Below are 25744 nucleotides of genomic sequence, written 5' to 3'. Positions count from 1 at the left end.
ATATTTGGTTTGCAGTTTAAAAAAAAAAAAAATCTGGAACTAGAAAATTGTGCACAATGCAAGCCTTTGTGAGCCATGTGATCTTTTCACCGGCACTTGCTTTCGTTCTCTCCTTGGATAATGCGTTGAGCTAGTTGGTTGAGTTTTGTTTTGCACTGTGTTGTCAGCATTGGGAGAGGAGCCATGTCATAACTACGTTTCTGCACAGCATCCATTATAGCAAAATAGCAATTCTGCTCCCAGCTGCCGCCTCTGGGTGATTGCAACACCAGCATCAGGAGTGTGCTGACTGATTACAGCTTGTCCTGCAATTTCTCTGGGACGGGTCTCCTTTTACCACATATACTCAACAGGGAAGATCATTATACAATTGAAAATACTAACATTATCTCCACCAGTTTTGCTAACAAAGTAAACAAACCTTGTTAACCAAGGTCATTGTATAAACCAGTAGTTCGGTATCAACCCCATCCTTCTCCTCCAGGATCTCCATGATGTTGGACCACGGCTTGGCTCCTAGAGGAAAAGCAGAAACCATTGGTGACAGTGATCAAAATGGAAAGCTATGGCATCCACATTTATCCAAGAAGTAGCATGAGTTGGAATATGTGGCCAGGTGGAAAATCAAGTGGAAAGATCCAGCTCCCTCTACAGCAGAGGTGTCAAACTCATTTTCCCCAGGGGCTGCATCAGCCTCGCGGTTGCCTTCAAAGGGCCCCATGTAATTTTAGGACTGTATAGATGTAACTACTCCTACATTTATACAGTCCTAAAATTACATTCGGCCCTTTGAAGGCAACCACGAGGCTGATGCGGCCTCCGGGGAAAATGAGTTTGACACGCCTGCTCTGAAGTCTCCCCGGCTTTACTGAGAGTAAAGTTGAGGCAGACAGCAAAGGCTGCTGTGCATCCTAAGGCAGAGATCTAAAATATGCCAGGTGGACTTTCCCCAGAGGTATCTATTTCTCTCCCTTGATGATGAAGGAAGCTTTGTTAGCCCAGTCTGATTGACACCAAACTTCTAAAAACCAGGTGGGAGGAATTTTACTGCACCTGTCATAGATTTACATAGGCTTAGATAAATGTTCCACAAAAACCTATACAGTAATGCTTTCAGTGCACTTGTTTTGTGCATTCCTAGAGATATTACCGAGCTACGCTGCAGTAAGTCCTGTTAACAAAACAGAGCAGCAGAGAAACATAGTTTTCTCAAATTACAGTCTGTGTGTCTTGGATAAAAGGAATGATCAATGAGAGGAAGATTTTTGCTGTGGTTCTTACTCAAATTATTTTAATAAGTATCTTCTCTACAGAACTTTCAGATATGTTCCTCCCATTTTTCCACCAAGTCAAAATTTTTGCTTCTAGTTATGATGTATTTGCTTGATTTGCATATTGATTTGCATTTGCATGGTTATCTGATGCCTAAACCCAAGCGGCCCAGTGAGTTATTGTGCCAAAAACATCAGATAGGCAACATCAGACACACTCAAGATAATCTCTTGTGTGGAAGGCACCTTGTAAAACCATCTTATTTCATTTGGCAAAAAGCAGATGGCTGCATTTACTAAAGAAAAGAAAACAAAACACATAACTATTTTATCTAGGAAACTGAAGTAAATAATCATAGAATCATTTTGGTAGGAAAATACTATAGTTCAGTGTTTTGTTTGGAATAAACTTAAAGGTGTGAGGACAAAGCAGAAAGCTAACCCTAACTTGGGGATACTCGATTCAGCTTCACAAGCATAACTGCGAGAGTCTTTGAATTTCAGAGGGAAACATGCAGAGTTCTCCAACAGCCCACATCCCCTAAACATGATAGGCATGAATATAGTTTGAGTATAATCCGGCAATAAAATGCAAATATTTCATCACAACCACCTGTTGCTGACTAATCAGTGACTCCAAGGTTAAACCTCTGCATCACTTTCATCATGATAACAGCCCTTGCTTATTCATGATGATATTTTATATATAACCTGCTACACAGACACCAAATCTCTGCTAGCCAAGGACCTCTGTTTTCAAGGTGATGGCAGGGCAGTGTGTGGAAAACCCTGTGTATTAATGAATGCACAGACAGCAATATTTGTCCTGTTTTCTCTCCCCCACTTTTTGAGACAGTCTCTGATCTTTAATGCTGAATAATAGATCAGAACTTCCTGATCTTGAGCAAAATCAAAGGAGGGAGCATTCACTCACAGCTCTCCAGATGTATTTATGTGCATTACTAATTGAATATTTATCCAAATACACAGCTGTAATGAAAACACAGTAGACACCTCTATACCAGATTCTCTGTATTACCAGACATTTTGTGCAGTACATGTTCAAAAGACATGTGGAACAAATTCACTCGGTTCACAAATGATATATGATCAGCAGGAATGATATCCTCAGTACAAAAATGTCTTCCTGTGGTTTCCAGTGAAAAATAAAAGTGGAAGAAAATAAGAAAGAGAAACAAAATGGGGAAACTATGCAAGTCTGATTTATAACAATGTCATTTGGAAAAAAGCTGGTTGACAACAACATAAAAAATTAATTATTTAATCAACTGCATTATTCCTTCCAGGGAAACATGCCTGTATTTTGCAGGCAAGTTTTATTCTTCTTGGAGCAATCTTGTTTTTTAAAGACAGCATCCTGGTGTTTGGTTTTTTTCTGTTTGGTTGGTTGGTTGGTTTTGGCTTTTTTTTTTTTGCCTGAATGTCTCAATACTTCTCCATTATAATAAAATATTTTCCGGATCACCTTGCTGTTTTCTACCCATGCCATGTCTCTATTTCAGAATACAATTTTTAAAAATTGTTAATCAGGCACGCTTACTAGTAAGGCAGCCCTATCTTTCATAGGCTTTAATTAAGGTGCTGCAACTAAACTGAGGCAATTTCCAAAATCTACCATTAAATTCGAAATTCTTCATCTATTCCCTTACTAAAATCAAGAGGAGGCAGTACTATCAATGACTTTGATAGAGCTACTCCAATTTGCACCAGATCAAACCTTTATTTTCAAATGCTATTTTCCTCATTATGATCTCAAGCTGAACTGTCAAGGAGTGAACACGGAAACAGCCGTGAGCCTGCCTACTCACCTGGGGACATGGGGTGGAAGTTGCACCATGAACTTACTGCATTACTATACTCGGGCTAATATTCCTTGCTAATATATAATGAGAGCCTATAGTTTCCATCCTATGATCTGGAGAGCACGGGATATGGGCAGATCCAGAGCAGGTGTTTGCTCTCATTCCCTCATGCCCTCAGCTTGGATTTCCAAATATGTTGTTCCTGGAGAGTCCCCACTTTAGGTGGAGACCACAAGCTGGAGCTGACATGAAAAAAATTATTTTCAAGGCAATATTTTTGTAATGATAGGATGACAGTGAAAAAACTCCTTCTCCTTTCAAGCTGCACAGAAAAACCTTGTGAAAAATACCTTGGAATATCATACACTAAAAAAACTGATGACTTTTCTAAACTCATTGGCTGCTGTACTAAAACAATGACACTCACACAAGAGAGATGAAAAACATGATGCATATTTTCCCCTTTTCTTTAAAAGGCTATTTGTATTGTGGAGAATTTGAAAAGCTTTCCATTTATAGATGAAGAGGAACTTTTGAGGAAACTATTATGCAGAGCTAAAATCTGCAGCTTCCATTTTCTGTGTAATGCTCAGAATACAACAAATCCTGAAAAATCTAGACTCCAATCTAGGTTTGGCAATGCATATGCATTTCTAGTAAAAAATGTAAATCTATTTAATATTTGTATATTACAGAGTTTATTCTTATAAATCATTTAAACTTGCCAGTTCTCAAAAAGGTTTACTTTCCAGCCTGTCTCCTTCACCTGATTGTGATGCAGAAGAATGACGACGTAAAAGAATGATGATGCAGCATCCCAGCAATTCTTCGGGAGCAGACTGGGATGTTCCCATAAGGTTATGACTTCCATGCAAGACTCGCGGCAAAATTGATGGGAGTGATGAAACAGGCTCACTGAAGTAAAACAGCAGAGGTCGAGTTTTGCGTGTGTTCTCCTGCCTTCTAATGGGTGAAACAAGAACTGCTCGACTGCCTTCCAGAGGCTTCTCACTGGTCACAGCTCATTATGCTGGCTACTCCCACAGGAAGGCTGGACCCTCAACTCTGATGCTACTACACACTCCGAGCAGCCATGCATGGAGTATAAACACGTGGAGAACTATGGGGTTGCAATAATTAAGCCCATATGATATTACTACAGTATATTGAATAATGTTGCCCATTGTTTTAAACCTCGGTCTTTTCTCACTTTCCCTTTTAAACGTTTTTTACAAATGAAACTCAGAAAAATAAAATAAAAATTAATGTCCTACACAAAATCTTGACATAACCACTAACAGGACAGGCACTGTATGTATATAACATGGAAAGCCTTACATCAGGCCAGAACCATACATGAGGACTGCAACCAGCTTACAGATTGCCCATCTCTAGTTGCCATAGGATGGAAATATATCGACACTTTTGGAAAGACCTCAACATCTTGTATTCCTGGCTATTTAAATACGTGTGAACATACAGCCTTCCATCAAACCTACAATATGGGCATTAATATACTGGATATCTAACTACCTGTGAAATGGCAGGAAAAGTGGAGATACTGATAATATGGGCCATTTACAAATAATGAAACAAGAAATCAAAATTCACACATAGTATGTGACAGTGTCCAGGTCAGCCACAGAGCTTTAATCTCTGTCTGAAAAAATGCTCACGATAAGCAGCCCCAGACAGCAGAGTGCAATGTCAGCTCTGCTCTCCAGAGCCCGCACAGTCTTGCTACACCTAAACTGAAAAGAGACCAAATTCCTCTGGGGCTCTGAAACAAGAAATGCTGGGGATCTAGATGGAAGTATAACAAGAAGCTACTTCCTATATGATGAGCGCCATGCAGTTATTCACTTATGGTCTGCTTGTATCTGGTGGCACTTCTGTGGATCTCTGCACTTCAGTTTCCATCTGGATGTATTCTTGCATAGAAACCACAGATGGGATCGCTTTGAAACCAGGCTGAGTTATTATGGGGTTCTTTATGTTAATCATGTGTGGTACACATGTTGAGGAATTATGTCATATCTCATCATCTTGTATGTACATGAAATATTGGACTTTTTTCAAAGCAGTGCTAAACTTAATTATATACCTGCAAGATTTATGACAACATTTCAAGAAAAGGCACATCACTTTTTCTTTCTCTGTATTTCTGTTCCATTAAATTAGTCATTAAAGACAGGTACTCCTCAGTTATAAGCCACTCATTTCAAAATATAAATTAAAACATAGCACGTCCACAGCCAAAAGTGAAGGGCTGTAACGTTGATGACCTAAGAAAGGAACTAAGTCTAAACTAAGAAAAAAGCTAAGTATAACTGCTTAATAATAATTATTATTAAAACAAAACAAAACCAAAAACCCAAAAAACCAAAAACAACGAAAGAAAACCGAGTATTTGGGGCTAAGTTATTTACAAGAATTCATGAGAAAATCTGCCGACCCACAGGTATGAGAATCCGCATAAAGCCTGTCCTCATGCTCCTAACAAGTACCCATCTAACTACATTACTTTTTTTTCACGTTTTCTATTGTTACAGAACTTGTTTTATTACTTTGGGCATATAACTGTTTGCCTGAGGCTGTTTTACAGATACAGAAGGGAATACACAGTTCATGATAGTGTGTTTAGGGTACTCATTTCTCTCCCTTTTTTTCTATAATGAGGTTTACTAGCATGTGAACAGATGGCAATTTGAACATGTTGTGAATACCAGTGAGCTCAGAGAGCTGAGGAAATACTAAGACTGACTGTAAAAATAAATCATAGTGCTCACAATTACATGAATATTGTAATTACATTTCTGCTTATGGCATTGTAAGGCTTATTTGTTTTAATTCAAAACAGAAAGCCAACCTGAAGAGTCCACCATTCAGAGTTATACTGGTTTTCAATTGCCCCTGTCTGTTCCCCTGCCAAAGGAGAGAATCTGGGTGTTTTTTTCAGTCTTTTCCACACACTCATAGCTGAAAGCAAAACCTGGTTACTTTCTCCTATTTCTGGCACCACCTTTCTCCCCATCCCCCAACTATTTTTGTTTCACTTTTACCATATCAAGTCGCTCAAACAAGTTCAGCATGGAGGCAGTTGTTCCACAGAGGGGATCTTGCTTTGAACCTCCCTGTGTTTGAGACCACAACAATGGCTCTCCCAACCTCAGAAAGTCTCCTTGAGGCAAAGGAATGTTTTGCATCAAGAGAAAATGCCCCAGGAGCTTAGCAATGGCTTTGTGGGAAGAACAAAAAAGAACCATTTTTCTTCTATTTATTTGTAAAAAATACAGTATACATATTCAAGTATTTTTCATGAGCCTGAAGGGTAACAGATTTCATAGTACAATATCTGCTCAAGGGCTTTATTTTAATGTAACAACAGATGGTTTTGCTTTTACTATAAAGCCTGTACTATTACTGACCTCGTCTTTCTCTTCAAAGGGATTACACTGATTAGATATCATTTTCTCTTCTAAATCAGGCTGCTGCTTCTCAGAAGGAAGTGGAAAGGTGGCCTGGCCCGAAGGAGCCTCCAAGGTTGGAAGATGCAACGAGGTTCATTTTGTGTGAGGGTGCAGGAAAGGGTCAATGACGGCAGTGCACAGGGAGGCTGCCGGGCTCCTCGGCTTTTCACTCTTTGCTTTCCCACTACAATTCATCCCTCAAAACAATCTTAAATTGCATGAATACTTAAAATATGCTTTTAATTGAGAAATGAAGGGTATGTTGCACAAAGCAGGCATCACGACAGCAACCCCAGAACCACTGAAATCAGTGACAAAATGCCACCCTGATCTCAGTGGTGCTGGGATTTTCCACCACCCCCCAAGCAAGGCTACTCACCTCTCTTTTCATCAACAGTAGATACTGCCTGGATTAAAAGTGGTGCGTTGGATTCGGTGTACTCCACAAAGACCAGCAGCAGCTTCAGCGCCGTCTTTACCACCAGGCGGAACTGGAAGGAAAGAGTGCGACTTGTCATTCAGCAAACCACAACATTTCCAGATGTGCGACATGACACTGGGCAAGACGCAAGCGCAGCGATCCAGATCTAGTAATAACACATGAATGGAAGAGATTAAGCTGCACTAGGACCGAGAAAATGAAAGGTAGCCAGTTGGCTGAAAATCATATTCACCGGGCAGTGCTTTCCTAGGGAAGTCTCAATAGTCAATTAATCCAAACAAAAGGTTAACGCTGCCACATGTAATAAAAGGTTGAACACCTCACCTACGCGTGCACCTCTGCATATCTCCAACATGGTTGTCCAAGTCTGATGTACACAGAGTGTACTGAGCTAAGAACATATATATTCCTCTATTTCTCAGCACAACATTTATTTCCCCCTTTCACTGTGAGCTTTTAATGTTGTCAAACTGCTGTACGATGGGATGGTTTTCTCCTCATGCTTTCTTCTTTTCTTATAATGTTACTATTCGATGCTTAAATTATTAAACAGATCAATCTTCACTATGTAACACAACTTGGGAGAAAACGTGTTTAATCTCCAACTATCCCACCCTGTCACAAAATGTGTCATTTACTGGAACTGAGCATTCTGCCTGCAGGTTTTCAAACTCAAACTTTTACGTACATCCCCAGGAGTGTGAACTGCGCAAAGGCTCAACACTGGTAAAATCGACCTACTGGAAATCAACAGCCAAACTCTAACAGTTTTATCACAGAACTCCTATTTCCAGAGAGGATCATTAGACTATTAGATTAATTTTCAAAGCACTGAGTAGGAATTTTCAGGGACTTGCTTGGCATGATCAGGTATGTGGAAAAAACAAAACAACAAAAAAACCCCCTCCAAACTTCTTTACTTAAGGGAATATTTGGAGCTTTTAATAAGAAGAGATGAGAAAAAGAATGACTTTTTAACAGGCAGGGCTCTACATGCCCAGATGAGAGAACTTTTACTAGGAGAATTGATTCTAGGTCAAACGTGTTACATCCTCAATCTACATAATGGATTTAAAGCCAAATAAAATATGATACACTTCTGGTCCCAGAAGCACAATTTCCCATCTACCACCACTGAATCAGGCTCCAGAGCAACTTGTATTTGTAACTTTACTGTATTTTTCTGCTATCTTGTTCTGCAACAAATCTATCCAACAGCGTGTAAGATTTTAACGAGACAGCTGTAGTAATGTGGTCATTACTCTCTCCTTTGCTATTGACAGATTTTTAAATCTACTTTAGGATACATCCATGTGGAGATAAGCCACACTCCAGAAAATCCCAGTCTTTGTCTCACTACATTAAGTTGGTAGGCAGTCTGACACAAAACCACCTGGTCATTAAAATGTCTCATATGGAGAGGAAAAAAAAAATCATTATCCTGTACTGCTAAACTGTTTCAGAGAAATATATATATATATTTTTTTTTTTTCCTTCAGTACAACCTCATTCCCATTCCCTCAGTTTTTCAATTCCTCACAATACAACAAAGAGGCAAAGAATCACTATTAATCACTTCATAGATGCACTCAAAGACAGCAGTTGTGTCTATCTATAGTCTAAAAAATCCTGTGAGTGCAACGGGCATAGACTCAAGCTACTGCATTCACATTTCCACCCATAGAGACAGACTCGAGCTCCCTTTAAGGCAGTGAGCTAAAATGCAAGTTGCAGCTCACTGCTATAAACACAGAGTTTAGTGTGAACAGTGACCCACGTACTTCCATAGCTTCTCGGGTTTTACTCACTCATGCTGAATTGAGCTTAATGCACTGCAATGATACTACTAGCAATGTAAAAACTTCTGTTGTTGAATCTAGACTCTTTCAGACTTGAGGTATCATCGAATCAGTTAGTTTTAGAGCTGATGGCCAAGAAAATCCCAGTGACAAAGCTGACCAGGTCCCTTAAGATGCTGGGTTTGCCTAATTTGCAGTTGTACAGCTGTAGTGATACTTCATGGATACATGAGGTAGTCAAATTAAAGGAAATTGAAATCCGATGACACACAGCATAGTTGTTCCTTAGAAAGACACTGCTGATACACCAACAAGTCACTTCCTCACGATTGCACCAGACAGCTGTGTATTTGCCTGGCAGGCCAATCCCACACTGTTTCTGGTCTGCAGTGACATTGCCCTTAGCAATCAAGTTCAGTAGTTTAATAGACATATTGAAAGAATTTCCAACAAGCCTCCAGTTGTTTTGTGAAGTTACTCTGTAAAACAGGAGTTACCAGATTACCGTAAAAAATCTAGCATTAACATGCTCTTCAGATAATCAACTGTATGCTACTACTTATTAATCTTATCAGGATCCTTTTCTCAGAAAGGAAATCTTGGATATTACTTTTAACGATTCTTAAAATCTCAAGGCTTGGCCACACGGTGACAATGGGATGCATTTACACATAAGTACTCCACAAGTTCCCATACATTTCCATTTGACAGCAACCAGTGCGGGGCACACCGGGCTTATGTCTAATTTTGCGAATCTCTTTTTCTTCCAGAAAGAAGGATCATCTGCAATGCCTTTGTTCTGACTGCTACCTGCTGGCCATGGCAGCTGCGGTAATAAGGAGCTCGTCCCTACACACCTTGTACCAGCCATGCTGCAAACCTTGTAAAGCCTCAGGACAGCCCAATGCAGTTGCAGCAGAACGAGGCTCAGGATGGCTGATTATTCGGGTGCTGCCTGCAGGTGCCAACCTCCTGTGCTTAACAAGCTAACAGATGACAGCATAAGGAATAAACACCATCCAGAAGCAGTCCTGGAGAAAAGGAGTGATAAGAAAAGCTTTGTTCTGCTTGCCATTTAGCTAGTAGAAGGACACTATAAGTTCAGTTCCTCAGCCCGCAAAATTTTGGGACTTATCCAACTCCTCACAAAATATTCAATCAGCCCTGGGAAGTGGAGGTGCCTATAGGTGAAGGTATATACCACAGCAGCTTTCTGCTGGTAGGCAGCATGGCCACCAGCTTTGAGAAAAACTGCATTTTGTTGTTTCCTGCTCAAGAGAAAATGGCATTTGAGACCCCTGTGGGCACTTTTAAGCCTGCAAGCTGCTTCAGACATTTGGGCAAGTACAAAATCAAACTACTGCAGTCCTAGACTAAGCCTTACAGTGCCTACACTGGGGACTTACCCATGACGCACGCAACCTTTGCACATATCCTGCAACGAGGCTTTTCAATACTGCTTTAATAGTGTTTCTAGACAGAAGCAGGCAATCATCAAGCAGCTCCACTGCCCCCTGGAAACTGAAGTCTTCAGCCAGCCAAAGGCCCTCCAAGACATCTGACAGTCTGTCACTCTCAAACACACAGACAGTCCAGAGCCTGGCATGTTCACACTAAAATCGACTCTAATTATCCACCATGGCACCAAGAAGTCTCTGAAAGGTCTGTTCCAGGAATACTTGCTGCCAAGACCCACGTGAAACATGGTGCATTTTCTTACGTGGCCTTCAACGTGGTCTACTTGTTAAATGATCCCCTGTGGGCCTGACCTGCCTGTAGCGGCTTGCACATGCTGCTGATAACATGTTAAGTGTCGGGTATCGCAACGGGGAAGGTTTCAGCCAAGACCAAGAATGACAGTTTAACAACTTTCAAAATACCAGAGCTATTCAGGAATTTTCCATTTGTGATTAATATGATGACTGTCAAGGTGGGAGATACTCATAACTTTGTGAGTGGACTATAAAATGTGTTTGCAGGGCATGCCTTTTCAATTATTTAGTAAATAGTAGCCAGCTACTTTGCAACTAAAATAACTATGAATCTCAAAACTGGGAGATCGCTTAACAGAAAAAAGAGCAGCAGTTCATTGACTTTCTTACTTCCCTTTGTGAAGTCATGGGCATTTTTGCCAGCCATAGGTATCGTTTTATTTCACCTGACGTACCCAAACGGCACTGCAGCGGGAGCAATAGAAACAAGTTTCATATTTCACTGACGAAGAGGTGAATCCCTATTCATTTGAATCACCATTAAAAACTTCGTGAAGGCTTTTAAGGCTGTTTCTATGATTTACTGGACCTTCATTCAGCAGAGAAGATGGAGACAACTGCTTTCTGAATCAGCTTCAACAGAGATGCAGTTCTGTTAAAATCCCTGGGGCAATCACACTGTTAGTACAAACAGGACTAGATGGTGTAAGACAATAAAAGAGGTATGCTTGTGGTAGATGAGGAAGAAAAAAGCCCTGGTATCATCACTTTGCAAACATAGGTTGTTGCGATTAATTTCCAATTTCCACACTAAATATTAATTTAGTTAGAAAAGATGGCTCACTGAGGCAATATATGCACCCATGGGCTCAGTAAAGTGACGTTTTAACAGTTCTGAGATTAAATCAAGATTCCTCAATTTCATAGCAATGAATCAGCAAAATTTATTGTGTTTTTGTATGACGTGCAAGCCAGTTTATAGAGAGGAAATGATGTTAGCATCTTCTGGCTAAAGATAAGAGGCAGCCTGTAAAAGGAAAAAGAAAAATTATAAACCTTTTCCCTCTGACTTGCCTTACATTATACAGTGGATTGGGTAGCGTCTTTCCTTGTTATCTCTTTATATTTAGACAATCGGAAATGTGTTACAGACCCAGCCAAAGAGACCACACAACAGACTGCAAAACTCAGGTCTCGTGGAAGGGCTTGTCCCAGTTGTTGATCACTTGCCAGGAAAGGCTTAAGCCTTTACAAGGAACATTGTCAGAAAGTTCATTGACTTAGAGACCAAAGCAATTGTTGCAAAGTTCGGATTTAAAAATCTATGATTTTTTTTTTTTAAAAGGAAGAAAAGAAAACCAAAATTGACTAAAAACGTAATATTTCACTAAGCGCAATGTAATTGCTTTAGATTTATGCTATTCAGATTTGAAGGAGAAATGGGCATTTGACATTTAACTGAAGATTTACTATGGCCAAATCCTCCGAGGCCTAATCCAAGTGTTGACATGGTCTCGTAGGCCAAGTACTCATCCTGTTGGTATGACACAGCCAGACAGAGCTACAGCTAAAGAAACCTGCAGTGCAACGAGTGCCTGGCCCGTGGGTGAGAGGTACACAGGGAAGCTGAAGCCCTTTTTTCTTGTGGGGTGTGAAGATGCCCCCGACTTCAGATCTTGTGCATGGGAACAGCCAGAACCTGCAATACAGCTTGGTTCCTCATTTCACAAGGGAGTAAAACCACCCTCTGTTCACAGGAGAAGGAAAGATCTTCCTGGAATGAAGACTATATATATCTAAAATATACAACATCTATTGTATATATATAAAATAACATATATCATAATATATAATATTATATTTTCCTTTGTAGTAAGCACGGAAAAGGAAATGTAAATATTGAGCTTAAGAGAATCTGAGAATAATTGAAGTTGGAAGGGATCTAATACCACTTGTCTTCTCATCTTAGGTGAACAAACCCAGGTCCCTCTTCCTCACATATCATGTACTCTCCTCCCTAACCACTGTGGTGAAGCCCTGCTGGACTCGCTCCAGTAGGTAAACATCTTTCTCACACTGAGGAGCCCAAACCAGGAGCCCTGAATGCCCGATGCAGCCTTATCAGCACCAAATGGGGAGAGGCACTTCTTCAACTCAGTGGCTACACTCCCACCAAAAAGGCTGGTTCCAGTTGGCCTTTTTTGACACAACGGTATACTATTAACTCTTCTTCAAATTTATATTCTCTTATTCAGAACGAGTAGACAGAATTAAATAGTGTGATGCTAAAAGTAGTATCTGTAATTTTCCCTGATTTTTAAGAACAGTTACTAGGACTCAATACCCTTAAAGGGTATTTTTCAAGGGAAAACCACAGGCAAAAGAAGACAAGTGGCAGAAAAGGAAGTGCCAGTTAAAACCTGTCAAATTTAGTCCTGACAACATTCACCTTAAGCTTGTAGCATTACTTCCAAGGCCATCAAAAAGTACAGGACACGTTTATCAGAAAGTTAGATGCGCATAAAGAAAAAAACATTGAGGTTCTCCCAGGATTTCCTAAAATATTACATGTTCCATATCTATTGTTCTCAGTCTGTGTCTCCTGTTCAGACAGGGTAGGCAGAGCAAAGCACAGCTTTGGCTTACGTCTCTGGATAAATCTCATGAGATGGGCAAGGATAAAATTGAAAAGAAAAGAAGAAAACAAAGAGCTCTATAGTGAAGCAGTGATGAAAAATATCTTCTAACATTTCCAAATTACACTTTGGGATTCAACCAGAGTTTGTTTCCAGCTCTTTGCTTTCCTGGCATATTTGTTGTTGCTCATAGGTCAAAAAGCTCCTTCAGGACTTGGTAAAACTAGAGGTATATAAACACACACACATTTCCACATATACAAAGAGAACAGTACATATATTCTGCTCTTGTATATCTACTCTCTATTGTCTGTCTACTTGTTTACTACTATAATAGCTTACTATTTTACTGTTAGTTTACATGGTACTAGAAGTCTCAGGGTTGTGCTTCAACTCCAGCATTAGTGGATATGGGCAATGCAAACTCTTTGTTCTGTATGAAAGAAGGTTTCCTTCTGACGACCGCACAACGCAGTCTTATCTTACTAGGGCTCTGGCATAAGGTGTCTGTATTTTGTGGCAGATCCCAGAACCATGCCAACTTGTTTGCTTTCTTTCTGTGAAAGATGAAAATGCACCTGGAACACTTCTGCCCTTGTTCTCAGAGAAACATCTAATCTTGAAATCAGACTGAAATCAGAAATCTAATATTGAAAACAGATGAGGAGAAAGAAGGACAACTAGATAATCTTATGTTGGCATCTGTTTGCATAGCACGGCTTTGGTAGAAATTAAGGTATTTACAGCCCATAAACCAGGATGTGTACAAAGCAGGAGGCTGATCTTATTTCTGAGTCAGGAAGTCAGTGCCAGGTACGTGCATGCACAACATACAAGAGCCCTTTACCAAGGATGTATATTTGTAGACAGTCTTTTAGAAACATAATTTACCTGACACATACAACACCGCAGTATTTTCTGATAAAGATTACTTTTCTTGAATCACTGGAACAATGTTATTTCAGTATTTCACAAGCTGTTCACCCGTATTTATGTTACAGGGTTGTCTCCACTGCAGCCAGCATCTTACTGGGCCTTTCTCACATCTGCATGGCAGAAAACCAACTGGTTCTGACTTCAATCAGCCAGCACTGGGTGCCCAAGCAGGGAGAGCCACCTCTGATGCCATGGCTGGACACATGCTATCTCAGAAGTCTGCAGGTGTGGCCATACATGGGAAAGAACTCTTAACATCTACAGCAAGAGCAAACAGCTTTGTAAATATGTTGTACAGCATTTATGTAATCCAGACAAAAATATATCAGAATTGGGGTGCCCAGGTGTCAATAAAGGAGAAAAGCATTAGAGGGTAAAACATTTGGAAACCCCTATTACTAGGATTTGCAAATGCCTTACAGAACAAAGAAACCAAACCAAGCCCTTTCTATTCTTTCTTTTCCAAACCCGACATTTGAGGTCAATTTCTTCATTCCAAGAAGGGTGACAATTCTATTTAGTAATCCAGTTCCTTTCTGTTCATAGCTCCTGAATGCCAGAACTGTATCACCTGAGCCAAGTGTTTCTAGTCAGCTTGATTTTCCATCTAAACTTTAAAGATGCCTCTTTTAAAGAGAATAACCTAAATAACCTCTAGAACACCACAAAACTTCTCGAATGAGTGTAATCACCATTCTCTAGAAGGGAGAAAGAGTTCATACGTGCTGGGGCCTTAAAAGCTGCTTTGGAGGCTGCAATGCCAACTTCTCCACTTTGTTATCAGAGAGGCAACAACTGCCCCAGTCACAGGGTGTGCAGGGAACGGGGAGGTACCACAAAGCTGAGATACATGGGAGGCAACAGTTAAATACAGTATGCATAAAGTATATAAATACCCCGCTCTAGGTCCTGACCTCTGTGTAAGCTCAGGCATTTTATTTAAGACTGTAACTGTTAAGTGATCTCTGACATACCAATAACACAGGCAAGAGTGTGCACAATGCCATGTCTATTTTAAGCATTGGAATTTTCATTAGTTGGCGTACATTAAAATAATGGTAGACCCCACTTTATTATTCAGCCATTTTTGCTCAAATTTTCAAAGACAGATGCCTAAATAAGGAAAATTAACTATTGTTAAGTGCTTCACAGGCTCAGGACTCAAGGCGCAGACATTGCAGAAAGGTGAGCTAGACTGAGATACTAAAACAATATCAACTAAGCAATGGCCTTTTAATTCTGAACGTTCCTTTGAGCTTTTCTCTCTGCAGAGCATGTGATGCTAGGGGTGGAAGAGAAATGCATGCATTTACTGTCCTTAACATGAAATTTCTCAGAACTTTGCAAGTGTACTGGATAATGATTATAACGTATGCGCACATATGTGGTGTGTATCTGTCATTTATCTGCAGTGAGATTTCTGACATGAAGAGAAAGAAGGCCATTAAAAAGAAATTCATCTAGCTTACCAACAAAATACAGGGATAAGCAAGTAGTGATTAGTGACTGGTCAACAGGAGGGGGAAAAAAAAAAAAGGCTTATGCCTGGAAGTGTTTATTTAGATTATCAATCATGGCCCAGAAGCAGAAGAGGGAAAAATGAAAAAAACCTCTACATAGAAGCAGTCAATTCATACAACAAACCAAAGCATATTATAGGCCAAAGCGGCTCTCAGATGAATACACGCAATTCTGATGGTAGCTTTAAAAGAATATTTTGGGGGTGGAAATTGGCCCTGTATTAAGCCATTTGTAATGAACTAACGATGTAGCTACATTTCTCATGTGACAATCAGCACACAGTACAGACACTGTTTAAAAACAAAGTGCTGCACATCATGGAATGAGACAGCAGATGCTACAGGGTTTTTCGGGCATTCTCCTCTCCTCTTTTGGAAATACCAACCACGATCTTCCCATGAGGTGGGGAAGTGACTTTCTCAGCCAATGAAATGTTTAAAATGGTGTTTTTCTTTGTTTTATGACAAGATGAATGGAAGACCATTCACAGCTTTGCAGGACAAAATATAAAGCGAGAGAAGTCTTTTCTTGTTTTCCTCCCCTGCAACCAGAACAATCTCCTCAGTTTCTCCTGTGAGAACTGTTCATTGTATCAAAATTATATATAACTATTCAGCCAGAAAAGTGGATGGGACAGGACACGGAAATTACCGGACATTAAAGGATCAGACTCCTTTAGTCTCAGGTGTCTCTTCAGATGGTGTCATCACACCATCATCAAGGTCCCCAACCACAGAGCTGTTTGATATTCCCTAGTTTTGAGCATCTTTCTCTTTTGCTCCTTCAGAAACTGCTGAAACAGAAGGCTTTGGTTTCAATTAAATTTTTAGCTTTTTCCATTGCAAAACACAAAACAAAATATTTGACTGGAAATTTGCCATCAGTCTGTGTTCAAAACAGGAATTATGCCTCACTTGTAAAGAATTACACTAAGATTTTCTTTTATTTCTCTCTTCAAATTGTACAGTTTCATTATACTCAATCTGTTGATGCTTTTTTTAACTCTTCCCAAAAGTTGGTGCCTTCTAGGACTCCAGCCAAATGAACACCAGTAGTACATCTAGACCCACCTTCTGTGTCTGGGTAAGAATTGTGATTATATTATCTTAGATACGGCATGAAATGCTTAGCTTGAGAGAATTAACAGTAACCTGAAAAGCAATTTCTGCTAAAACTCATGCTAGTATATTATGTGCTACCAAACAGCTTTTGATAAGGAACAGACATTTCTCTTTTTTCTTCTACAAACATGCATCTCAAATTGTTTATATATAGGAAGGGTTTTCTAGCATTTTCATGTTATGGATCATAGAGTAAGATTGTCTATGAAAGTCTGTTCCTTTCATTAGATAACGCAAACTTTGTTGGGCAGATACGAAACTAGCCCTAAGCAAAAATTAAAAAGAAAATACTATGATGTGGATAATGTCATTCTAATGCAACTTAGCATCTGGAAACATACTGTCTGACTAGAGTGGTCTTTAGGAATCACTAACACTTCTATTAAAAAAAAAATTGCATTTCTGATGAACAGAATGAATGAAAAATAACCTTGTCTCTCTTGACCAATATTCTGACGATCTGTTGAGCAACAGACACAACTGTGATATTTCATATTTTGGTAAAAATAAAGTAGATAATAAGCAACACGAAACCACAGGTAATTAGAATTCCATATAATAGATGCATTCACAAACTAAAATTTAAACACTGGATACTGTTATATTGATCACAAGAACTGGGTGTGTGCCTGCACAGGAGGAATGTGATTAAGGCCATTTGGCACATGGGTGTGATTTTTTTTTCTTGTAATGATTGAAGAGTTGCATCCTGAGCCATTCCACCAGCCCTCTACATTGATGTATGGACTTAGCCTTGAACTAGGCTGTCCCCAACAGATGGTCACTGGGCTGAACCTCTGGCAACAGGAAAGGTTTGGGAGAATGGAAGTTTCAGCAACTTTTTTTTCCTAGGGCAGAGCCAAGCTGATATTTCCTTAGCCGTGTTCCAAAAAAACTGAGAGAGGAAAAGGGTTTTTATGAACTTAATTGCAGACACGACTTTCTCTTCACTCCTCTCTCCAAAATCCCCTTCATATCACACTATTTTATCTTTTGTTATGTGGCTCAGTGACAACCTGGTTTGTGAAGGCATCTAATGTAATATGTCACTGTACTGAAAACAAAAGGCAATGAATTTTAAGGAGAGAAGGGATTAGATAAGTTGTTAAAACTTCAAAATACTAAGATAAATTACTGATGTGTTACTTTATGTCATGCATTGAATTGTGGTATCTTAAAGCCATCTACAATTAATCATATCATGCAACAGTTCTACGAAGTGGGCAGCGATTCACTGCATTTTACATATAGGAAACCTGAAGTACTGTGAGGTCAAAAGGCAAACAGAAGATGTAACATTGCATCTTCTTTTACTTTTTTTTTTTTAAGTCTCCAGATAAATATTTGACGAGTGTGTGTTTTCAAAAATATTTTGTTTTCCAGATGCAGGTTACAGTTTAATTTTCATGACTGATTAGAAAATATTTACAAGGAAGTTGACTTGCTCCACATCAAACCACCTTCTTCTGAGACCCACCTCCTATCATAGCCAGACCTCTGATTTGTACAGGCTGGCTTGTACAAGCAGCATCTCAAACTTCAGCATCTTCATGGAGTTAATTTTCCTCCTGTCCAGTGCACAGAACAGCTCAAGAGGGCCTGAGATGAGCCTGTCCCTGCCTGTGAAAGTCGTCACCAATAAAATGTGTGGCTCTGCTGAATTATGGTCAAAGCCAGAGGAAAAAAGAGAAATAAGGAAACTATCAGAGTACCTTCTCTCAGAGCCTCCTGACAAAATCAAACCCACTCTAACACACAACAGTCATGAGAAGAACTCCATTTTCACCCTTGTTTCCTTAGACAGCTGTGCTGTCCCTCCCATTGTTCACTTGTAGATTAAATCTTTGCTATAACTATAGGATCTGTCAACTGAATTCAGTCATATTTGACAGTTATTGAGCTATATTCCTACTCAAATTGAAAACTGCATTAGAAAAGACCTCCAAGTTGGCATTTCTATCAGAGAAAAGGAAGTTTCCAGCTATTTTAAAAGTCAGACAACTAGAAAATTGGTCTTCATGAAGGCTTCCACCAGCCACACTGCAGGCTGCCAGTTGTACCACAGACAGGTACGGGACATAGGACAGAACTGATGGTACAAAGAGCATGTGGGATTGGAAGGAAAAAGCAAGGAAGGAGAAAAAAGATAACAAATTGCTTCATTAGTTCTGCTCACGAAACAATTTGCCAGAGTTAGTGGCCTTGGCGATGTCCTGTTTAAATAATATCAAGGTTGAGTTCGAGGGCCCTAGGGGAAAAAAACTATTTGAGTCTGCAAGCACAGTGGAAAACTACTCTGTTATTATTCTGCGGTTTTATGCACATGAAATTTATTCTTTCAACAGTTCCATGAAAATGTACTCATATTAAATACAAAAACTATGGCTGGGTTGAAACAACTTCACCTGAAAACCCCTGTAAGTTTAATGATATGGTTGGCAGTCCTTTCTTGACACTGGACAATCTCGTAGACAACATTTCAACAGTAAAAACTCAAAATCAAAACAACCTTTGTATAAAACGTGTGGAAGTGGTTGAAGATAGTGTGTTAACAAAGAGTCCAAACTATAATATATATTCTCTATTGCAACATCTTTCTTAAGTAAATGATTGTTAACAGGTTATCCTTTTTAGGCACCTTAAAAAGCAACATCCTAGTGGTTTGGACTACTGAAATAATAAAACTGTTGAAAGAACAAATATCCTACATAAAACCATGGAAAAAAACCCACCACCAACTCCTCTTGAAAGAATAACTAATAAAATAAAACTACGCAAAGGAGATATATATGTATATATTCCACTTATTACTGGAAGGGTAAGAGTAGTAGTATTTCACTGCATGTGTAGACTGGAGATTTTTCTCTATTCTCAAACTTCTGAGTATTATCAGGCACACAAAGAAACCCAGAATCAGTGGTTTGACTGCAAAACCGTACCCATTCATTTACCTTTGGACAACTTGCCAAATAAAGTTAACGAATAATGATGCTTCCTGAAGAGCATCTAAAATAATGGAAACAGTCGTATCTCTCCAGCAATCACCTATTTGTCACAGCTTTCCCAGGTCTGGAAAAGGTGGCTATCTTCGAATCTAGTTCACATCATCAGTATAGTCCAGATGCTTTTTTCTACATTCACAGGACTCCAAGATGAAAACAAAATGTAATTGAGCCCAGACACATCCCCAGCTTCCCATGTGGTGGATTTCTGAGCTGAGTGGCAGCATCTTCCACACAGCTAGTGTTTAGAAACCTGATTCATGGGGGTACAAGTCACTACATGTCACCTAAGGTACTGCTGAACTACACAGCACTAGCAATTTCACATTATTCTAGCTCCTGCCTTCATTGACAGAGCTCAGAGATGGAGATATTTTAAAGTTTGATTTTCATAAATGCTAGCAGGTATGCAACTTCTGCATACAGCTGGAGAATGGCAAAATTATATGGTATTATTATGGCAGGCAACAGTACTATCATATCATCGTGGTAACTAAGTATTTTGCAAAAGATACAAAGTTCAGTGTTCAAGGAGACAATGTAATTCCTCTATCTCAAACTACCTGTTTCCTCTGATTTGTATCAACCAAACTCATCATGTCCACCCTCAATTTTACAGCAAATCAAACAAACATATAAACTGAAAACGTGTATGCTTGGTTTTTAATCACAGAAAGGAGAAAGAAGTGCCAAGAGACACCTCAGACTCCTGCTTGGATAATTGAAATGGAAGTGTTTCTATACACCACTCTTTCTGGTAATGTGTGAATGGCTTCCTAAGCCCAAATTTGGGTTAACTCTAATCACACTCATGTTCACTTGTGTTCCAATGGTTTGCAGGTTACACAATGTCAACTTCAGCTTCAACAAGATCCTTGAGAGGACTCTGATGTCTAGATTCATCACCATGCCCAGAACCCAACTCCAGTTTGATCAAAAGTGAATTTCTTTGTTAGAACCCATAAAAAAAGATCTGGCTTTTACGCTTTTCTTCATAGTATAAGGCATATGCGTGAGGATGTTACTACAGCAGAAAATGGAGGAGGAACCTTGGATGATTCATAGAATTACAGATTGTTTGAGTTTGGAAGGGACCTCTGGAGGTCATCTAGTCCAACTCCTTGCAGAGCCACCTAGAGCTGGTTGTCCAAGACTGTGACTAAATGATAACAGCTATATCAATAACATGAATAACAAAATAGAGAACCCTGGGGTTTTTTATTTTAAAGTACTCTTCATTTTTCAAAGCCTGTCATCTTCAACTTCTTTTTTGTCTCTTTCCCACATACCGATACCACCCCCCAAACACACATACACTGAAACGGACATCAGGGCGCAAAAATATCCATAAAACTTGTTATTTACACCAGATCACGGTGATCACCTAATTTCGGTGTAACAGACCAGTCCTACATGCATTAAGATTCATATGCCCATCCAGATAACCAAAATGTACTTTTAAGTTCACAAATCACCTTAAGACGAGACCTTCTACGCAAGGAGATTCTAGTAGTTCTCTGCATGCCAGGTATGATCTGAGATTACGGTGAGCACCGGTGATATTGTAGTTTAAGTGACTTAATTTTCCCAAGCTCTTAAGAGAATACCGAGTGGCTTGCTAACCAACCTCCTACAACACAGAGAACTTCTGTTTCAGTTCCTCATCAGTACCACAGTGACAGCAATCCTTACTTTCAGTCTAGTTTGACAGCAGATAGAAATGTGTTTTCTGTATAGGAGACTCAGAACATGGCTATGACAGGTATTTAAGGCTCAGAAGCTCATGTTCAAAACTGACAGGTCCAGCAGGGCTTCTGAGCTCACAGGTGCATACAGCTCTGTGTACAGCTCTCCCTCCAGCCTGCTTTCCTGGAAATTGCGTGTGCAGCTCAAAAATGAGCCTGGACCAGTTTTCTTGTCTTCCAAGTGAGATAACAGACTCTCAAAAGTACCACAGAACACCCTCCAAGCTGAAACGTGGCCCACACTTGCCACAAGTCTAAAAACACCAAACAGCAACATAATAAGGTAGCTGAAATCAAATATATGCCTGCATTTTCCTAGAAGGCTGTAGCTACCAAGTAAAAGTAGGTTTTCAGCAGGGGTGACCCAGAGAGGGGAGCAGCTCACAGTGCATCGGAGCCCAAATTTCTCTTCATTTGGCCTTTCTCAGTGCCCTACTCTGAACCTAAGGACTAAACATATTTGGCTCAAAGCACTGCACAGTTATTTTGTTATTCTCAGAATGAACCATATTTGGGATATAGTATTTGAGAATTATTCAGCATCTGGGACTTGTATAGTTTTTAGCCAAGTAATTGCCATGGTCATTCAAAGAGTTGAACCCACAGAAGCATGAGATCATAATCAGCAGTGATTTGACTTGCATCATAGATCAATTTGGGGCTGTTGTTTCGGTTCTTTGGGAGCAGTACAGAAGGAAAGAGGGAGAGAGGAGAAGAAAAAACAAACAAACAAAAAAACCCCCACCCAAGCCTTTCTTTTTCCTGAAGTAACCACAACAGATCACTTACACTTTCTTCTGAAGTCAAGAGTAACTGCAGGCAAAATCAGTAAATACAGTGATGCCCTAACGAGGGGCAGAAGTTCACAAAAGCAGTAAAATAAACTGCTGCAGAACATGATCCTTTGTATCCCAGAAAGCTCAACTGAAATGCACTGCGGTAGCTGTGTAATGTCTGACGGGAACGGTTCCTACGGATTTAGCTAAAAGCAAATGTAATTGAGATTTGACCCTTTCAACTCAGCAGAGTACAATTTTTGAAGACATGAGTTTATTGAGAGTACTAAAATCACACTGAACTCTTGCTTTTGGAGTTATGTTTCCTGCTTTTAGAAAATGTTCCATGGTAGGCTCTCACAGCACTTTGCAATTAACATTTACTTAAACATCTAAATAGTTCCATGAAAGAGATCATGGAGCAACTGTGTGAAGGGCTTGAAAGATATTACTACAGCGATCATGGAAATGTCACAGAAAAAAAAAAAGTATTTATTTTAAAATTTCCAAGGTACTGCATAGGCATATTTCCTTTCATAAAAGTAAAATGTCTCAAAACATCTGAAAGAATATTTTAGGTGTCCACATATGGATTTAGTTGTATAGGTCTTGGCTCTGAATAATAATAATAATAGTAATAATAATAATAATGTTTTCCCAATGTTACAGAGTAAATTAATAGTCTTGATAGCCAGTCCCCCAACTTTAACCAGGAAATAAGATCTCAGAACAGGAAGGGACTGAATTTCAGTCTTACTGCCAGAGATCTCTCTGTACTGCCTCTGACTAGTAAAGCAGATCTGCCTACATGCATAATACCAAACTAAAAACATTTGCAAGTTCAAAGTCCTATAACTTGTTCCCATTATGGAGTCATCTTGTTTCCAACCCATATATCCACAGTACAATTCACAAAAGGACCAGTGCTGCTCTAGTTCCGCGTAACCAACTACAACTTGTGCTCTGAAATCACAACTTTCATTGCAGCCCTGGCTACTTCCTTCCAGCTCCCAAACAGCCTCCCACAAGTGGGCATTGGCAGGGCCTTTAATACCTCTTTAGGATGGCAGTGTGAAGGCTAAAAGGCAATTTAAGGTACCGAGATGAGCAAGATGAATCAAATAACAAAGTAAAGGCCATAGGCTGAAAGCCGCTACAGTTTCACAAATAAATATTTTGCATTTGCAGCCCAAAAGTGAGCTAGTGTTCTGGTCCCCCTAGAAAAGCAAATGTGTACAACAACTACTTTTGAAAATGGAGACAGTCAGAAGCCACCGCTAAACTATGTTCTAACACGTCTTCCCCAGCTGCAAGGGTAGGACCAGGCTGTGCTCACCGGGCTTTTCGAAACCCGTGTTCTGGCAGCGTTCCTCGGCAGGCTGCTATGACATTTCCTCCTGGTACCTTGGACTAATGCAGGCAAGATCATAAACAAATCACAAGTTGATTGAGAGAGAATGTCAACACTCTGATTAAGCTAGGTGCATTAAAAAATACATGAGTCCAAACAGCAGAACTCCGGAGTACAAAAAAAAAAAAGCCCCAAACCGAAAATGTGTTCCATCTAATATGCAGAGGGGGATTCATTGCTGCATCAGGCTACAAATATCAGATGCTAAAGAGTAACAGCTGCATGAGGGGAGGACGGCACAACTCAGCTCGTATCATTGACCGTGCCAGGTAGAACAGGTGTTTTAAAGCACACAGTCCTCCTCAACACCGTGTTCTCCCAGGAGCATTTTGCTCCAGTCTGTTCATTCATACCCATCTGTGTCTGCTAGGTGGTGCTGTGGGATGGCTTTTCTAATGCAGAAAAGACAGCCTGCCTTTTTTTTTTTTTTTTTTTTTTTTTCCGCTCACCCTTCACTGGTATTTTTTTCCTTCTGCATGAAAACAGCTGCAGTGTTTTCTGCATCGTGGTCACACAAGATGTGCCCTGTCTGGTCTCCTCTCTTGTTCTTTACTTGCTGCCGGCATGTGGTGGCCACCAGTGATGATGCTGCTTCTCTAGAGCAGTCAGAGAAAATGTGTGTGCGTTCATCTGCGTACAACCATACCCGTGCAGGAAATCAGGAACCCCAGAAGTAGGCAGGTGGTACTAATATCTACCCTAAAGATTTCAAAATTTCCATTTTCCTTCGGTTCTAAAGACAGAGGACATTTAACCAAGCTATTTTTATTGACAAAATAAGATTTAAAATTTAATCAGACACGCAAATTGAGAGCACAGTTTCGAAGGAAAGGGTAAGTCTTAAATTTCCTGAAGCTCCAAAAGTGAAATACACTGCTTTTTCCCTCTCAAACTGCAACTCACCTCCACAAGGAAAAGCAACCTACGGCAAAAACTTCAAAAGTCAACCCTCTGAAAGGGGAGGTAAAGGGAAGGATGCTTTTCTAGACTTCATTTTTGTTCTGGAACTAAAGAATAACTGAAATAGCAAGATACTGTTAGAGCTTTAACATCCATAGTATCATAACTGGTGCAGACTGGGATTGAACTATTCAGACCTGTCAAAACATGTTGTACTAACGGCTTGTAGGTAAAGGCAGTCTAGTGATGTCCATCTGCTCCACATAACTTGGTTTAGCCAAAAATGATGAATAACTCCAACCCACCCTTCTGAGCAAAAGGGAAGAAAAAGAAAACAACCCTCCAGAGGAGTAATTGCAGTATAACTAGATCAGGTGATGATGTCAGGAAAATCTTGTGCTCAGTTTTCAGATCCCGTCCCGTGCCCTAACGTCATGGGACACTCTCTGAGCACTTGCTGTTCCTATACAAAACCCACCCTAGAAAACAGCAAGGCTATCTATCCTCTTTGACATATGCTGCAATTTCTACTTAGTGAATTGACATTTTCTGCCTGATGCTCTGCTCTGAATGAAGTTCTTCCACTGTCAGAAACTGAACTTGGGCATTCGCATTGCATCCCCACATCAGAAGGGGATGACAAGGAAACAAGAAGAGACATCATGCAGACCAGTGATGAAAGTTGAGGTATATCATGATTGTAAGCAAGTTTGGCACAAATCTCACTGTCAGATCCACACCAGGTAGTGTGGATCTGGAAAGAAATCTATCTTCAGGTGGTCTGTTATGTCTTTCTCCTTACAGCCACACAGAATCTTTACTACAGAGGGCTTTACAGTTCCCCTGTGCAAGAAAAAGTGGCCCAACACACATTGAATGGGAAGAGAACATGTACATGGGGAAGCTAGACCACCATGAGGAACACAAAAAGAAGCAACGACCTGAGCACAGAGCCCTGCAAACCGTAGAGTGGTAGTGACACAGGTGAGGGAAAAAAAATGAAGTGGAATTCTGTTCTATTTAAAGGAAACTGGAGTGAACAGAAACTCATGGGATTAACTAATCTGAGGTAATACCATAGATTAATACATGCAGGGGTCTCCTGTCCCATTTCACTCTTTCCGTTTATATTCTGCAAGAAAGGCTGTCGTATGCAAAGCCTGACTGGGGAAGAATTCA

The 25744-nt window shown here is 39.9% G+C and overlaps 1 protein-coding gene across 9 annotated transcripts in view; it reads right to left on the bottom strand.

The window, feature by feature from the left end:
- Positions 1 to 25744, bottom strand: part of FHOD3 (formin homology 2 domain containing 3) — a 399651-nt gene that overhangs the window by 125468 nt on the left and 248439 nt on the right. For all 9 annotated transcript variants that reach the window (XR_010605872.1, XR_010605873.1, XR_010605874.1 and 6 more), the window contains exons 7-8: positions 6944 to 7055; positions 422 to 516 (exon numbers count right to left, since the gene is read on the bottom strand). Coding sequence is in view for 6 of the 9 variants with exons in the window: in XM_065630338.1 (XP_065486410.1) it covers positions 422 to 516; positions 6944 to 7055 (207 nt within the window). In the remaining 3 variants the exon portion in view is untranslated. The remainder of the gene's footprint in view (positions 1 to 421; positions 517 to 6943; positions 7056 to 25744) is intronic.

This window comes from Caloenas nicobarica, chromosome 2 (assembly GCF_036013445.1).
Source record: "Caloenas nicobarica isolate bCalNic1 chromosome 2, bCalNic1.hap1, whole genome shotgun sequence".
Classification (NCBI taxonomy): domain Eukaryota; kingdom Metazoa; phylum Chordata; class Aves; order Columbiformes; family Columbidae; genus Caloenas; species Caloenas nicobarica.
This window is presented reverse-complemented; position numbering and strand designations above follow the sequence as displayed.